At 33.5% G+C, this 18,518-nt stretch overlaps 1 protein-coding gene across 3 annotated transcripts in view; it reads right to left on the reverse strand.

Moving 5' to 3' along the window:
* TBCK (TBC1 domain containing kinase) overlaps positions 1-18,518 on the reverse strand; it is a 129,251-nt gene that overhangs the window by 76,386 nt on the left and 34,347 nt on the right. For all 3 annotated transcript variants that reach the window (XR_001145668.1, XM_004686599.2, XM_012727935.1), the window contains exons 4-12: positions 15,224-15,338; positions 14,023-14,096; positions 9,525-9,666; positions 6,435-6,495; positions 5,271-5,332; positions 4,959-5,020; positions 3,993-4,141; positions 2,956-3,094; positions 1,157-1,256 (exon numbers count right to left, since the gene is read on the reverse strand). Coding sequence is in view for 2 of the 3 variants with exons in the window: in XM_004686599.2 (XP_004686656.1) it covers positions 1,157-1,256; positions 2,956-3,094; positions 3,993-4,141; positions 4,959-5,020; positions 5,271-5,332; positions 6,435-6,495; positions 9,525-9,666; positions 14,023-14,096; positions 15,224-15,338 (904 nt within the window). In the remaining variant the exon portion in view is untranslated. The remainder of the gene's footprint in view (positions 1-1,156; positions 1,257-2,955; positions 3,095-3,992; positions 4,142-4,958; positions 5,021-5,270; positions 5,333-6,434; positions 6,496-9,524; positions 9,667-14,022; positions 14,097-15,223; positions 15,339-18,518) is intronic.

The raw sequence follows: 18,518 nt of genomic DNA on the forward strand, positions 1-18,518 counted from the left end.
ATAGGACTTAAATAATGGTGTAAATACATGTTCAAGAAAACAGGACTCTATATTTTAAAGATACCATTTCTCTACAAATTAACCTAAAATTCAATATATTTCCAATAAAATTTTATGAATATTTTTATTTGAAGCTTAATGAAGTTTAAATCAAATGGAAGAGTAAGGTGTCAAAGAGCTACTACTCCATTTTGAGGACAAATTGAGTATCTTTCTGTGCTAGATATCAGACCTCATATAAAACTATTACATAGTAAGATAAGGCACCAGTGGCTAAGATTTGACAAATCGATTGAAGTGAGATAATCAGGCATATGTGAAAGAGTTAGCAGTATAAACTTAACAAGCAAAGAAAGGATTACTCACTATAAGATGCTAAAACAAGGAATTACTATATTGTATTGAATAACTACATTGCATCTTCTTCAAAGAAAAAACTTCATATAGACTAATGGGCTAAATGGGGAGGGGGAAGCTTTAAATCTCGTAAAAATATAGCTATAAAATACTTTCATAATGTTGGCATAACTTTAAATAAATTGCAACTAGCAAAATATATCAAATAAATTATACTTTGCTATAAAGGAAAACATTAATGAAATCAAAATACTAGACATTAAAAGTTACCATCAAAAAGGTGTAGAAAACAAAAAAAAGGAAAAGCCAAAATATGAAGATTTTTCTATTAACTATAAATAATTAAGACTCCGATCCTACAATATATTCTTAAAACTCTTCCAATCAATATATTGCTGGATAGAAATATTGGCAAAAGATAGGAACTAGCAATGTAAACATAAGCAAATACAGCATAAATATGAAAAGATTCAAAAATGGTAGTTAAAAATCAGTATTATACTACAATATCATCCCACAGCTTTTAGAATAATAACTTTTTAAAAACTGAATAAATCATGTTACCAAGTATGTAGAGAAATGCGTCCAGTGAAGTTTAAAAAAATAAACTGATAAAACTGCCTTTGTGAATCATCAAGAATATGTACTAACGTCAATGAATAGATGTTTTCTAACAATGCTATTCTTTGGAACAAATATTAAAGAAAAATGCATGTATTTTATCAAGGCTTCATGTGTATGTGTAAGGTTTTACTAAGAAAAAAAAAATTAAAGATATGTGCCGAAATGTTCTCCATACGTTTCGTAGCTGGCATAATGACAGTGTCACCGTGGTGTCATCTAACAGTGAGCTCCTATCGCGACCCTGTCCAAAGCTTTCACCATCTTCAAAGAGAAAACTGAAAAGAGATTTAAAAATGACTATATTAACAAACACACAAAATCTGATCTATTATTTCTTAACACTGATATTTAGAGATGACCTGAATGGAGCAGATACACAGGCTAATTCTCAATGATGAAAACCTAATGCTTATATAATGCTATACTGCAATATTAATTCAAAAGAAGTATAAAACATAAAAAAAATTACCCTAAATCAATTACTTCATTGAAGAAAGGGATTTTTAACTGAATAGATTAGTTAAAAAATGAACTGCTGGTTGAAATTTTTACAAACCTCCCTCATTTTTAAACATATATTGGTTGGTGTGAATATAGTGCATCAACATCTTAGGATTGTAAGAGTATGATTTACATTCCGTTTTCATACAGATTCGAAGCTAAAATTACTCTCCTGACATTATACTAATGTACTCCTAAGGAAGTTTACAGGAGTGATCAAAGGAAAAAGAAAATTCATACTGATGGTAGCACCTTAGGAAAAATAATGACTGATATTGATATATATATTAATATGCACAATAATACATGTAATAAATATTAAATGCATATGCTTTGTTCAGAATTTCAGAGGATTATTTCTGAGAATTTATATATTCTTCAAACCATTTATTCTGGGAATTTCTATTACTTTACTTCCTGTTTTTCTATTTAATTCAATGTATGAGCAGAATAGTTTGTTACTATTTAAAAATCAGGTGAGGGCCCTCCCTGGTGGCACAGCGGGTTAAAGCACTGCACTGAGAAGCTAAAGCCACTTCCACATGAGTTTGATCCCACCTTCCCCGGAGGAGACCACATGGCGTGGCAGACCTCTCCTGACCCGCCCACTGCTCCCCTCAGCAGTGTACTTCGTTGATCTGCCTGTTCTGCTCCCCACTCTGTCTCTGGTGAAGTCTCTCACTGCCCCTGAGTCTCTGGCCTGTACCCCAGTTCTGTATGTACAAATAAATAAATCTTTAAAAAAAAAAAATCAGGTGAGAAAGGGGAAACATAGAGAACCAGTGATATATTCAAAGAATTAACCAAAAAATTTGATGAGAGGAAAAAATATAACCAGCACACTATTAATACAATAACCTACAATAATGAAAACTAGTCCAACACTAAAAATTTAAAACGCTGGCCCGTGGGAAGGTACTACTATTTAACTTCCAATCTAAACTACAGGTGTCCAAGAGCACCAGCAGCTCTGATTTTTCCCAACACATTGATGGCTAGGACAAATATGCAATGAAGCCATAGAGCACATTTACTTTATAAATATAAATGAAAACAGAAAATAGTTTCTCATAAAACATACAAACCTATTATTGCCACAATTAAAAGAATAAGTCATCACCTAAAAAAAGACGTACTAGCCTAGACGATTAACTCTTTGTTACTTTTTTTTCATTTGTACAGTTGTCATTTATTGAACATCAATTATGTTAAGAAGTCTTATAGTAACAACTTCAAGTTATGAAAACAACAATAAATATGTCACTGGAAATTGCCATTAGATATGATAATCAAGAAAACAAGAGCTTTATTTTTAATTTTATAATTACTTAGTTGGAATGTTTACCAAAGGAAACAATCCAACACAATTTTAATGTTATTAATGTCATTAAAATTGTTATCAATGTTATTAAGTAAAATGTTAATGTTATAACTAGATTCTGCTCATTTCCAAGAGACACCTTCTTTCCTTACTTGGGGAGTGTGCAGATAGGGGGTTTGGAGCGAATGATTTCCTTGTTCACAAGCTCTTTCTCCAAGTCACCTCCAGCTAAACACCAGAGGTAATATACTTCTTCCAGAGATCTTTCAGCCAGGTAATCACTGTCAATATCTATTCAAACAAATTAAAAAGAATCATAGCTAAAAGGCTTTATTTTTATTGAATCAATAGGCAACACTATTTGAAATTCCAAAGCAAAGTAAAAATTGCACCAGTAAAACTCCCTATAGAAAAGTCATACTATAGTGAAAACGCAGAGAGGGTGAACTGCAGATATGCATATTGGAAATGCATTTAGTTTCTTTGAGAAAAGGGATTTTTTGCCCTTCCTATCAAACATACAGAGAGATCTATATAATATTTCAGATTCTATGGGCAGTTCTGGGTTAGGACACCATCACAAATGACCAAGTCTCTCATGCTTTGAGACAATGGTTGCCTCTTCCAAGAAGTCTCTCATGATACTTAAGCCAAGTCATGCTTCATTGTCAGTGCTATGTTCATAATGACCTCCACTTACAGGAGTAATTATGTGAGCAAATGTCTTTCTGCCTGGTTATTTGGTATGAATGTTTCTGGAACAGTGTGTGGAACATACAGAACTCAACAAATTTTTGATCGACTAAATGATTTCTAGAAACCATTTTGTAGTAAATTTTAAATAATATGGTACTTAAATGTTGATGCAGTGAAAAATCTATTGGGAATTAGAAGACCTGATTTTAGCATTAAGAAATGAAATGAAAATGAGACTTTGTTTTGCATGACAAAGTATCTTTTCTTTTTCTTTTGCTCCATCTATTCATTCATTCTCCTTAATTCTTTAAACCCTTGTTCCAACAAAATTTAAATTTAAAGGATTAAAATGTTAAGTTAGTTATATTTAATATTTCCAGAATTATCTCTTAATTGCATGAAAATCTTGTTAATAAATTAAAAACTGAAACTAGAGTAAGGGTACTCCTTACTGTTCTCACTCCTCACTGTCTGTGCCTTTATTGATCATTACCTTTACATAGCTCACTAATATCCTCAGGCAAAGTTAGATCAGCACATCTCAGAGAAGATGAAAACAGACTGGCAGGTCTGGTAAATGGGGTGTATAAAGATGAAACCTCACTGAAAACCTTGTCTTGCATTAGTTCAGCTGGGGTTGGCCTGGAGAAACACATTTAAAATACAGAGCATGAATGAAAATCATTTCAGATATTTATCAGATATTTATCTTTAACAATCAAGTGAGTGAGTAAATGCTGAATTTTTTACCTTTGAGCTTCTTTTGCTTTATGACCTATCAAAAATTATTATATATGAGCACCTCCAATTTTTACTTTTAGTTTGACGAATGTAAACATGCTTTACTTGGTATCGTAATTAAATTTAAAAATTGTGGAAACAATATTATCTTCCAACATTGACTTTAAATGTGGCATATTTATTCAAAGATTTTTAATTACGTGTCTCTTCCAAACATGTCTTTATAATGATGTTTTCTAAAGACAAATCAAATTACAATTATCAAATATTATGCATTTAAGGAATTTAGGGAAAACTGCCTGGCTAACAGTGACACAATCAAATGAAAAGAAGTAATAAAGCTTCTAAGTAGACCTTTTTTTATTATCAACAACTGTTAGTTTACCTTATCAATTATTCAAGTTCTTTGTTGTAATACTTATCACCAATAAATTGTTGTTTTTACTCCTCTTTTATCATTTGTGTCTAGGAATATATACTGCATAATTGAGCTGACTTCCTAATTAGAGGCTAGAAAATGATCCAGAAAATTATGGTATATGCCAGGTTTCCGGCAGACTTTTTTCTTCTTTTATGAAAAGACATTTATACCATATGTTATGATAACATCAATTATGCTATTCAATATATGTCAGTATTAGAAACTAGTAAGAATATAAGAGCAACTCTGGTATGTTAATGAGCACAGTGTAACCCCATACTCTTTAACAATATTAACCTTTTGGAAGGGTGGAAAGTGAGGCACTTCTTCAAAAGATCTATCACATTTTCAGGAAGCTCCTATAAGTAAAGGGAGAAAAGAACAGTTTTAAATGACTCATTTCAAAAATACACTTTAAACAAGTATTTGCTACTCAAGAACATTTTTATTTTTTTTAAAAAAAGTCTTTATTTGGACTTTGTATAGATTTATGTTAGGCTGCCACTGTGAAAAAACAAGTATCTAAAAGGAAATAAACACAGTTTTAGAATAGTTTGCTATTAGATCCCAGTACACAGGATAAATAGTTAATAAGACATAATGACAAACCTTTATAATGTCCAGACAACCATGCTCTTCAGCCAGAACTATAATAGTATCATCCACGCAATCTATAAGACAGAAAAATTATAGGATTACTGCTGCTTTACTGAACTACCTGGTTGTGAACTGAACCCTAATAATTTTTTAAAATGTGTAATGTGACATTGGAATTTGAAACACTTAGCTTTATTAATGTCCTTAATTGTTTCAAGGAAAAAATATTTCAAACATTAATATCAACTGAGTCACAGAAATTGATAGCACCTTATATAAGATAAAACAGTGATTCAAGGAGGTAAACATTATCTCATATATATTCTTATTACTCTTTAACAGTGCTTTATTATTTTCTTGATTCTAGGACTAATTTATTTACAGTGTGCCAAATGTACACACATTTCTCTGAGTATTTAAAACATACATTTAGTATGTATTCATTTAGATATATTTAAGACTTCTTAGAGCTATATTATCAAACTCTGAAATTAAATGTGGCAAATACAGTAGAATTTTATACAACTTACTTGCAGTCATTATTTTATATTTATTTATCAGTGCAATTTAGCAGTTTGATTCATAAACTTGTACCCTAATGTGTCACTCTTTCCCATAATGTGATCTATAGCACTGCTTTTCTCTCCATTCTTTTTTAAACTACATATGCTTAATTTACTCTGCTCAAAAACAGAAAACATGATTTTTTAAAAAATAAAATAAAAAATGCTTGGAGTAGACATAGATGTAAAATATTAGGACTTGTTTTCCAGAAAAATATTCTTTTTATATAAGATTTATGAAATAGAAAGCTTGGTATTTCTCTTGGATGTCTTGTCTGAAGGTATACTGATAAAGAGCCAAGCAATCTCATATTCTCATATTGTGAATTCACAGTTTACTTGGCTATCTCAGGAAGCAAAGAATGCATCTGTCCATGTCATATGTCCTTAGGGAATCAGGAAATCACTACTCTAGTTTTTCACCATCATGTAAGCTATCCTGATAATGCTTATCAGTGATCACTAGGAAACTGAAGAAAGTATTTCAGAGGCTTTGAAATTTTTTTTTAGTATTCACTATTTTAGAAAGATACAGCCTCAATATATATAAGCATTAACAGTCATTAAAGATCATATTTATAGTTGAAAAGATTATAAATCATGTGACACTTACCTAATGTAAGCACAAATTTTAATCTCTCAGAGATATCCAAGCTCTGAAAAAGTTTTCTTCCCTAAATGAGAAAAGAAATTATTAATATTTACAACTTGTTTTTCTCAGAAATGAAAATGATTTTCTGGAGACCTCTATTTCTCTTCAGAGGTTTTATAGAATATTAAAGTTAGCTATATTAAAAAAAATCCAGTGACATAATATTTTTTATATGTTGAAATAATGTTTCACATGTAAATATTCCATGTACCTACAGGTTATTATATTCTACCTCCTAACTTTCAAGACCCACAGATATCACAATACCCAGAAGCATCCTAGGCCATAGAAGTCACATTTGACTATGAGATAAGATACCTGCTGGGAAAGACTCTTACTACGTAGTTTTGATTTACATGTAACCATTATGTTGTCTGCTTATCCACCCAGAACATTCTATGACATCCTGCTTCCTCCTCTATGTTTTGCACTCTTAAAGGACCTAGAAAATTCTTTTATTTAAGAAACATATCATATTGATTGTTTCATTATTAGTTGGCTTCAGGAGGCTTCATGGAATGGAATCAAAGACCTATCCCATGTTGAGTGACTACTGTATACCAAGCAGGACCTTCTACCACTAGCTGTATAACTTGGACAAGTTAACTTAACTACTCTCAAGGCTCACCTTTCTCATCTTTATATTTAGAATATTAACTATACATGCAGTGAGAATTATATAATGTCTAAAAATGCTTAGTGTTTTTTCATATAGAAGTAGTTCATACATATTATACATATTGCCTATTCATGTCTTATTAATAATTGAAAAGATAGATTTTTTTAAAAAAGATTTATTTATTTATTCATACAGAACTGGGGTACAGACCAGAGATTCAAGGGCGGTGAAAGACCAGAGACAGAGGGGGGGCCAGAACAGGCAGATCGACAAAGTACACTGCTGAGGGGAGCAGCGGGTGGGTCAGGAGAGGTCTGCCTAGCCATGTGGGGATGCGGGGATGGGGCAGGCGGGGATGGAACTCATGCAGAAGCGGCTTAAGCTTCCTTGTGCTGTGCTTTAGCCTGCTGCTCCACCAGGGAGGGCCCGCAGTTGTTTTTTTTTAATCAAAAGGAAAAAAAATTTCTTAAAGACTTAGGAAATTTGAACTACAGGGGAAAGTCACTGAAATTAAGTTGCCAGTCCTCTTTTCAATACTGTACAGCATTATCATTAGTATTCTGGAAATATAGGTTTGAACCTTTGCTAGAAAGAACTGTAAAGTAACTAAGTACTTCAAAAATATTATTACATTTAAATGTCTGCTGACTTTACAATTTAGATACTGTTATTCTTTACAGAAGCGGAGATCAAGTCTTGAAGTCAGTTAAATGATACTAAGCCATACAGCTATACTCTGCAGCAACAGAATTTAAACCCAGTTCTCTGATTACTGAAGCTTGCCTTTGTACTATTATGCTTTACTACTTCTGCTACTGAGTTCCTTCTGCAATATGCAAAAAAAAATTAATTCAAAAAGACACCTGCATCCTATGTTTCTTGCAGCACTATTTACAATAGGAAAGCTATGGCAATAACCCAAATGCCCCAAAACAGGTGACTGGATCAAGACGGTGTGGTATATATACACTCTGGAATATTACTCAGAAATCGAAAAAAGATAAATGCATGCCATTCGGAGCAACATGGATGGAGTTGGAAGGGATCATGCTTACTGAAAAAAGCCAGAAAGAAAAATACTGGATGGTTTCACTCTGAGGAGGAATGTAGAGGATCTAAATAAGGGATTAGGAGAAAAATTATAATAAATATCAAAATGAACAAAGAACTATAAACCAGAGACATTCTACAGGGGGAAGAGTGGAGTAGGATCAAAACAGGGGTGGGAAGAGCACAAGGAACTATGGTGATGGTTCGCAGGTGAATTGGTGGTGGGAGTTTCATGGGGACTACAAACAAGATGAAAAAGCACACATTGTACAAAAATGAAAAATGATGTTAAAATATATATATAAATACAATAAAAATAAAATATGCAACATGAAGAAAATATTATTTCTTAGGTATGATAAACACTAGTGAGTCAAAGCTTTCAAAAGTCCTCGCAAAAAGAAAAATAACAGCTGAATAATAAAAATACATGCCTCAAAAGACCTCACAGTCCAAGTGGAGCAGGCAAATATGACAAATACTATAGAGAAGAAGAGAAAACATGGAGACCTAGTTCTGCCAGGTGCTTGGAGGTAGGCCTGAGACTGTCAGTTGTCTCTCCAAAATTAATTTCATCTCGGACGTGACTGACTTTTATCCCTTCCTCCAATTTCACATTCTTCCTCAGCATTTAGGTGCTGAATTAAAGGCTGCATTTCCCAGTCACACTTGCAGCAATCAGCAGATTTGTAGCAGATTTGCTAGCTGCAGCTTTTAGTTCCTTTTCCTAAAGATGATTACCTGAATTACTGCTCTCCCTTCCTGGTGGCTAAGAGAGGTGAGAGAGAAACAACTGTGGAGATCAGCTGCTGAGAATACAGCCCAGACTCCTGCGTGGCAGGGTACACTGGGGCGGATGCACATGCCCTCTGGACAGTTTGAGGGAGAGAAACATCTCTGTTCTTTAAGCTACTGGATCTTTAATCCTTTGTAATAGCAACTTAGTCTTCACCCTAATAAATATAGAGGGCATGTGGGGAAGCCTCATAAAAAGGCAGTCTACTAAGTGAGTCCCACAGGAACTAACAGAACGGCGGGAAGAGAAGACACTTAAGGAGGAAAGAATACCACAGGGGTTGGGGAAAGCACGACACGTCAGTCAGTCAGCCATTGTAATAGAAACATTTCTGAAACTGTTTAAAGTTGAACATTTTAGTATAGTATATTTTTACACTTAATAAAAACATTTCTAGAGATGCTTATATAATTTGCAAAGGTATTATCAAATGAAATATTTTAAAAGCTCAATTGAGAATTAAGTCTTTTTCTCACATCTATAGAATAGATATGCAAAGCAAAACTATATTACTAGTTTTCTATCCAAAAAAATTATCCCAGAAACACAGTTTCTTTTCATTAGCTTAATATTTCTTTACACGTACCACACAAAGCTCAAATAAAATGATTCCAAGAGACCATACATCTGACTTGGGTCCAGAAGGCAATGGTTTTCCACTTGCCACATGATCAGTGGTTTTGAAAATCCCTTGCGCAATTACTTCAGGTGCCAAGTACGAAGGATACCTACAACGAGACATTGAGACATTTTTTTTACAATGAATAATTACTAATAATTACTATGAAATTCAAGGAGGGAATTAAGGAGTAGTCCATTTTTATTATGAGAATGACAAGAGCTAGGTAAATATCCAGTGTGATTAAATGAAGAACTCTTGCTAGGGAGGATTCTAAACTAGCCATCCTAATATAGGCCCTTATGTCGGAATCAAGAGCAAATAGACATTTCTCAAACAGTTTTAAAACCATCATGTCTCTCTGTAGCACTAGGTCCTTTTTTTGGCTTTCCTGTCTTTTTTTTTTAAACATAGCTTTCTTTTATGCCAATTAGTAAGAAAATCATATTATATATGCACACACGCAAATCTATCCCACTGAAATACATTTAATATCTTCTTTCTTCTAAACTCATAAATATAAACTATTTTAGTAATGAAAAATCAAAGAGAAAAAATGACTAAGTGTATGTTCTTTGTGTTGAGCCAAACTCCTAACTTTAATCTTGTGATAAATTCATTTTATGGACACTCTATTGCTGTTTTTTTATCAACTACAATATGCACTCACTAAATGTAATAGTACATATTGTTATGTTTTATGTTTTTATGCTTATAATACTTAATGTACAATAATTTACCTTTTCTCTGAAATAGCTTTTGAAAGTCCCCAAGGGCATCTGGGTATCTTATTTACTTCTGTAAATTATCAGCAACTACCAATGTTACTTTTCTGTTGATAATGCCAGCTAGTACCCCTTATAGACAACAAATTAAAAGCAGAAAGTAAATTAATTTTAAAAATAAATATTAAAAAAATAAATGCAGTCAGTATGTAAGTAACAGGCATGGTGCCAATTACTAAATTTGAATCCCACTGCTTAGAGAATGAAAATGGGGGGCTTCTGCCTCCCCTCACTGTAGAGGCAGCACTTTCCTCACCAGCAGGTACTCATGAGCACACAGAGAGGGATTCTTCACTGCTTGAAGTGACATTAGATTAGCACTGTGAGAGCCACCAATGGAACCAACGAAGCAGGTGTGACAGCTAGTGGTACATGAGGTAGGCACTCAGGTATCTCATCGCCCTCCCTGTGTTTCCTGTGGCCATCTCCTCACACTATGACCACCAATGCTTGTTACTGACACATAAAACATGTAAGTGAGGCCAGGGCATAGAACTTCAATTCAAATGGCTAACTTCAGACCTTAGATAACTACTTATTTTAATACAGTGAGGATAATGGTGTTAATGTCATCTTTTAATATGCTCAACTCGTTCTCTGATATATACATTTGAATTACATTTTTATTTATGAAGAAGGCAAAGTGCCCTTAATCCTGACTTCCAGCACATCAAACTCAAAGATGATATTGTGGGAGGTGAAAAGTTAAGCAATCTTATAGGTGAATTGTCACAACATAGCTGACTGGTGATCTCTTGAAGTAAGGAGGAGGCTCTTGCTCCACAAACTCAGATTTCCTTCCTAACCTAGGACTGATTGAATTAATAATAAAAAAGCAAAAGATCTAGGATTTTTTTTTTTCATGGAAATTATCTCCTTTCAACAAGTCAACAAATGTCTCTTCTTTACCATAGTATTTTAATACTCAGAGAAAATTACCCAAACTAGTGAGGTAAAAATAAGTGGCTTTCATCATCTGTTTGATGTTTTTACAAGGTATTAAGCTACTGGCCAACTAAAGTGAATGTCCAATTTCTAACTCTTTATGATATTTTGAAACAGATGTTAACATTTTACTTTGTTGTTCCTTGATATTTGTCTTCTGAATCAACTGCAAGCTTCTCCTGGGGTAAATATTTTCTTTCATGCTTTAGCTGTTTGATCGCTTTATTTTTCCTGGCTGATGTTTTACATTTTGCTCTTTGAAAGTCGCTGGTAAGACCCTTTGGGTCTAAGACTTCAAAGTAAGCCAGACCAAATGGTAACACAAGGCCAATCTAACCAGGCATTTTAAATTCAAAAGTAGTTCTTCAAAAAGCTTGAAATGCTTTAAGAAAAATCACTTCCTTTCTTTTATTCATCACCGAAACCAAAAGCACCTTTAAGGGAAAGGTAGAAAATAAAATTTTTGTTTCTGTTGTTTTGGAGTTCTCTTTCCTATAAGTCAATGTAGACAAAATGGAGCAACAGCAGCAACACCTTGACTATAGTTGATTAAAAGTTACTTCAAGAGTCAATTATCACATATGACAAATATATTAGGCCTTTACTAGGAATTTATGTTTATATTCAAAAGGATTCTTTGAAACAAATAAGTATAGGCTATTTTTGCAATTTATTGTTTTTGTGTTTGTTTTTTTACAAACACAAAAACAATAAATTGCAAAAATAGCCTATAATTTTTCTGTGTTGTGAATAAGTACAGTTTTGTATGTATAAAACTGAAAGGTTGTGAACTTACACACCTTAATAACGAGGATATTAAACAGAAAATGTTCCCATGGAACAATGATTTTTTTTTTAATTTATTTATTTATGCACACAGAGCTGGGGTACAGGTCAGAGATACAGGGGCGGTGAGAGGCTTCACCAGAGACTGGTGGGGAGCAGAACAAGCAGACTGATGAAATACACTGCTGAGGGGAGCAGCGGGCGGGTCAGGAGAGGTCTGCCGCGCCCTGTGGTCACCTCCCGGGCAGGCGGGGATCGAACTCATGCAGAAGTGGCTTTAGCTTCTCAGTGCTGTGCTTTAACCCGCTGTGCCAGCAGGGAGTGCCCGGAACAATCATTTTTAACAAATTGTATTACTGTCTTATTGAGGTATGATCAATTTCCAACATTGTACATTACTTTGGGGTACAGATACACATCTCTTCAGATGTATGTTACCACACACACCTGCCTCCAAGGGGCCCATACTCCTCTACCACTATTCACCGGGCCCTCTCTGTCCTTTGCTCCCTACCTTCCTCCTCCTCTTGTGGTGACCTCAAAACACTAGAGAGTTTTCTCAAAAATATTAAAAATATATACACCATGAGATCAAGCAATTACATTCCTAGATGTGTATGTGTGTGTGTTTGTATGTATCCAAAGGATGCAAAAACAATGAGGCACTTAAGATCAGTAACCTATCTTACCTGTTTTTGTATATACAACAACCAGAAAAGAAGGTGTTCAGTAAATAATTTCACATTAAAAAATGAAGGAATAATAAAACAATTTATTTTAAAATTATTAGTTAAGTCCTAAATAATAAAATATTTAGGTAAAAAAGTTATAATTAACTTATAAAGATAAATACATAATTTGTAAATAAGACTTTAAAAATAAACTAAGTATTTAAGCAATATTCAATTATAGAAATACATTCTCTGACTCCAAATCACAATTCTCATATGAAAATGGCTTAGAGAACACATAGGATAAATACAAATACATGCCATTAAAAGAAATCACATAGTAATTCAAAATATACCATAAGGTCCCTATAGAAGGTAGTGAGACTGTATCAATGCTAATTTCTAGGTTTTACTAGTTGTTTTGTGGAAATATTCCTTAATTACAAAATACATATTTATGTACTTATGGATAAAAGATCCCTATATGCACTGACTACTCAAATGATTCAGAAAAATATTTTGATATATGTGTGTGTAAGAAGAAAGGACAAATGTAATGGGATGCTAGAAATTGGGGGAAAGTGAGTGAGGCTTACATAGGAATCTGCTGCACTATTTTATGACTTCTATGTACCTAAAATGTCGTCAAAATTAAACATTCCCAAACATAAAACTACTATTAAAATATTTAAAAGAACAACCACACAATCAAAACATACATTGATGTACAGGATGAAGTAAAATTTCATTTGTTTCTTGGAGATAAACCTCTCCAGACTTAAACACAGACTGCTAGGCATGCAGTTTACTTCATTATCTCTGATTATATATGATGATTTGCCTTTACTATTAATATACAATGATATCTTAGGAACTGGGAATTGAACTTTGAAAAAACAGAAAATACGAGTGAGTTTTCTCAATCTTTGGAGGAAAAGTATAATCACTCTATAGGAATATAGTCAGTCTTATTGCCTTACATTTATTGAATTTTGAATACAATGAAATAAATTCATCAGCATTTTAAGATGAAAAAGGTCTATAATCTGTTAGTCTTCTATCAATTAGTGAAAGTAATTTATTTACTTACACATTAGAGGTCTAGGAAAAACTCATTATGTACTCTTCCTTAAAGAATAAGGGGATTATATGTTCATTAATGTTAATAAGTAAAAGCTATTTTTTGTCAAAAGCATATCACTAATAATGACCAAAATATATATACAACTTATCAAAGATTACTAAGTTTAACACAGAACAGGGAAAAAATGTTCTCACCCAATTGGGAAGTCAACATCATCACCATGAGCTGTCATGTGATAAAGTCCAAATTTAGATAATTTCACATGTTCCTACAATAAGAAAAAAAAAATCACCATGTAATACATAATGTTACTGGGAGAAAATGTTATACCTTTTATAAATAAGAAAACATGATATGGTCAGATATATTACCAACAAATTATATTTTAACTTATAATATTTTATTAAAAGTGATTTGCCACTATTAAAATTCTGCTTTACACTCATTTCATGTATATGTGTGGGTATATATCTGTATATATAGATATAGATGTATATAAGGATACTCATAATATTTATATATCAAAATGATAACTATCACTTTCAACTTTTTAATATTTATTTGTATTTTGCAGACTTTTAGATATAGAAAAAAAAGCAAAAATGTTTTCGTTGTCTTGGATACTTACATGGAATATTTTATGGTAATTTTCAGGCAAGTGTAAGTTTACTTAGTGTTATAAAAAATAAAAATAAAAATCAATGAATCTGCTAGAGTCCTAACAATGTTTTGGTACTATTTTCAGAGTGATCATAATTATCAGAGAAGTACAGTTTTCAGTAAAAAGCAAATGTAAATTTTACAAGTCTTTCAGAATGAATTTATATCTTAAAATATACCACTTTGTACCCAAGATTCTCTTCAAGTGTTGACAAGATTCTTATTAATCTCACATAAGATTCCCAAGCAAAGCAGCAACATTTAATAAATCAAGAAGTTGACATGAATACATGGTAAAGAAAGGAGAGGAAGATAAATGGGGAATAAAATAAAGAGGAGGGAAGAAGAATAAAGAAAAATACAATGCAGCTGTGCTACTGGACTACTTTATGTAAAGAATTATAGAAGCTTTCTTAAGACTCAAGCAAATTTGGGGGTGGAGGTAGATTGGGAAGCTAGAATTTGTATCCTGCAAAATGAGTGAAAGAAAAAAATAAGAAGTTAAAAAATCAGTCTTGGGGTAAAAAGAAAATGCATGTGAAAAACATGAATTTTAAATATTTTAAAGACTTTTTTCCTAACAACTGAATATACACCACTTTCTTAGTCTTTTCACTATGAATTGTCTTAATATACATTCTTGCTCCATAGACCCTCTGATTAGTTGAGTGGGTTTGAATTCAGAGCTTCCAACCTGAAATAACATGCACATGTTTAAACGTTACTTGACGTTACCTTTCTGTCCAAAAGAATATTGTGCGGAGACAGTGCCCGGTGTACTATGCCGTGTTTGTTCATGTACTGCAAGCCCTGAAGTACCTCAAAGGCAATGCACAATACCTTTGAACAGCTACAGAGAAAACAAATGGTCACAGGTGACTATAGATCAAGCACAAAGAAGGTTTACGACCTGTACTAAGGAATGAAATGAAGTTTAGTGGTCAAATTCAGTGAAAAACATATATTCTTATACTTCTCTATTCATAGAAAACAGAATTTATGCATTTTCTAAAATATCCATTGGTACATATTTTGGATTTTCCCACTGTGACAAAGTTGATCTAAAAAAAGAGTCTATGGTTTCCGAAAAGCATTTGGAACATCTGTCATTTCAGGAAGCTTCATTCTGGTGGTGTGTTCGGCTCTGGTGGAACTAAATCATGGAAACCACCTGTCCTGCTCACTACCCGAGTCTCTGAAAAATAACTCTAGCATATTTTTTTGGTAGCTAGACCTGGGCTTACTTTCCATTTCAAACTACTTCTTTTTCCTTCCCTTCCTTTTTTTTTTTATTTTCTTTCTTCTCCTTACTCCTTCTTTCCTCCCTCTGTCCCCAGCAAATCAACAAGTAAACACCCAATACAATAAGATACATAGTGATTCAGTGCTAAGGATCAAAAGCAGGAAAAGAAGAGAGACCATGGCTAGGAAGTTGCTACTGTCTATCAGTGTGATGAAGGTGAAGGGAGGGGTGCTAAGTCTGAAGGAGTGCAGCTCTCTGGAAAGGGGGGTTCTCACACAGGCCGGGAATCCCAAGAGGGCTCAGCAGGTCAGCCCTGTACAAGCAGTGGGGAGACCTAGAGGAGAAGTGGTGAGAGGTAGCAAGGAAGCACACCTGTCAGCCTGCTGCCTCTCCAAGAGCTCAAGTTTTCCCTCTGGCAGACACGGGAGGGGTGGTGCGAGGCTGTACCAAGCAGAGAAGGAAGTGTCAGCCTAAGCCCTGAGCCCCGGCCTTCAAGAGAAAATGTGTCACCAGGATTTAATGGGTACTATCACTTTATAACTCTGTTCTCAAAGGTTATCCCCAGCGACCATCACTTGTTGTACCTCATGCATAATTTGTATTTTTCTAATTAAGCTATAAAATACCCATGCAACCATGTTTCCTAAGAGTGGCATGAGTACAACATTTTTAAAGCATAGCTCATTTTCAAGTATTTCATTCTTGCCTTTAAACTGAGAAAGCTTGCCACCGCTGTCCTCGGTGTTCATTATTAACAGCCATAAGCCTGACATCTGTCTGTCTCTAATTTTGCTGTAGACATAAGTTATTTCCTCTGGAAGATTTCAGGAATTTTTTTTTAAACGTTACCCTTAGAGTTACAAAATTTGAACTCAACATGTGGGCAATTCTGCATTTCTTAGTAGTACCAAGTGTGCCCCAGTATGCTTAAGACTCATGTTAACACAGAAACACAACAAAGGCAAATGTGGCCGACCATGTCTAAAGGGACATTCTCCTTTTAGTCCAAATTCTTCGTGGGCAGATGAAAGAGAATCTGTTCTTTATGTCAACTTTCCATTTTGCTTCCTTGGAGAGGAACTTAGTCCTATCTCTATTCTATTGCTTAATTCCTAGGACTGCTGCTTGGTTCTCTAGTTACTTCTTTTCAATAGGTTCTGTTTTGGGAAACAGTATTGTTCTGAGTTTCTCTTAGGATAGTTATTGGAATCCTTTTAATTCAGGAAATAAAAAATGTATGTATCTTCATTTGTTATGGCTAAAGTTTGTATTCTCCTTTGTTTCTGTTTCAAACTACTTTTTCCTCAAGTGTGTCCGATCATCTGTGGGCGTCAGGTATACACTAAAATAAAGCAGAAAGTTGACATTCTCCATGAAGTCTGTGAACAAGAAACAGTAAAGGTTACTATGTATAGAGAATGCTTATTAAGCTGAGCTGCAAACTACTTCCCTTTATCAAACAGCCCATGTTAAAATGGCAAGTAGAGCATGTGTGAAGTAAGAATCATTTGAAATTAACAGTTTTCAAAAATATCCTAAAAAAATAAACCAAACTTGAAAACAGCCAGTATTATATTAATACATACATAGGAAAGATGTAAATCCTTTTAGGAAAACAACTTCCCTTGAGATTGATTAGTAAGACATAAAAACCTGGTTTTCTGAGCTCTGAATCAACTTTAAAGTAAGACTCTCTGCAAATGTTCTCTCCCCAGCCCAATCTGTCCCTCTCACACAAACACATGCACACTGCAAAACTCGGAAAGCTGTTGCCATGCCCAGCTGTGACACTAGAGGACCTCAGCTGCACACTACTTCAGGGCAAAAGTCTCGCTCATGAATTTAAAATCCCCTGTTTAAAGCCCTGTCTCCATTAGCCAGTTCTGAAACAGATGGCAATAAACGGCTGCTTTTATTTTCTTTATGTACTTTAGCTAACAGAGTCTAAGCTGGAACTAGAAAACACTTGCATGTCAAAAAACACATTCATGTTATTATCAAGTTGATTAGTATATATACTGCAATAATTTTTTTAAAATTTGAGCAAATAAAATTGAAACATACCTTTTCTAAGCTATTGTTTGAGACTATACGAATTACTATTCATGTGATTCAGTATTTCCCAGTTTAAATCAGTCAATCAGATTTGCTTTTATGCCCTTTAATAGCTATAGAATTTAATTTTTTAAATTTATTTTAAAATATATGGTATAAAGGAGTACGTGTGGAATTTTGTATACTTACACATTTTCAAAGCTATATTATTTAATGCTGCCAATATATTAGATCATGATATCTTTTCAAAATGATTGTATAGTGGATGTGATTATAATGTAATGGCATTATTATATAATGATAATGTAAAAATATGTCCACTAATGAGTAGCATGTTACAGTCCATTGAAAATGGACTCTAGAATATAGATTAAGAGCAAAGCAGTCGCACCATTTTTAAAACAAGTTGTGAGGTGACATCAAGACTTTATCCCACACAATTCCCATGCCAACATCTTAATAGAGAAACCTATCTCTAACATGGAAAGTGTAAAGGAAAATGCAAGTCAGAAAATATTCTCTTCTTTTTGAAATTTACTGTCACTACAGTTATGCCCAGAGACTGGAAAGGTACCACTTACTTTGTGATCCCTTTCTCTGACACTCTGAAAAGCTAAGTATAGGAATCCTTGATGATTATAAAAAACAAATATATAACCAAAAGATAGCTTTCAGACTAATATGATTTTTTTTATTTCTATAGCTCTTTTATTTACTTTTTATTGATTTTTT

This window comes from Condylura cristata, unplaced genomic scaffold (genome assembly GCF_000260355.1).
Source record: "Condylura cristata isolate star-nosed mole 26May11 unplaced genomic scaffold, ConCri1.0 scaffold00021, whole genome shotgun sequence".
Lineage (NCBI taxonomy): Eukaryota > Metazoa > Chordata > Mammalia > Eulipotyphla > Talpidae > Condylura > Condylura cristata.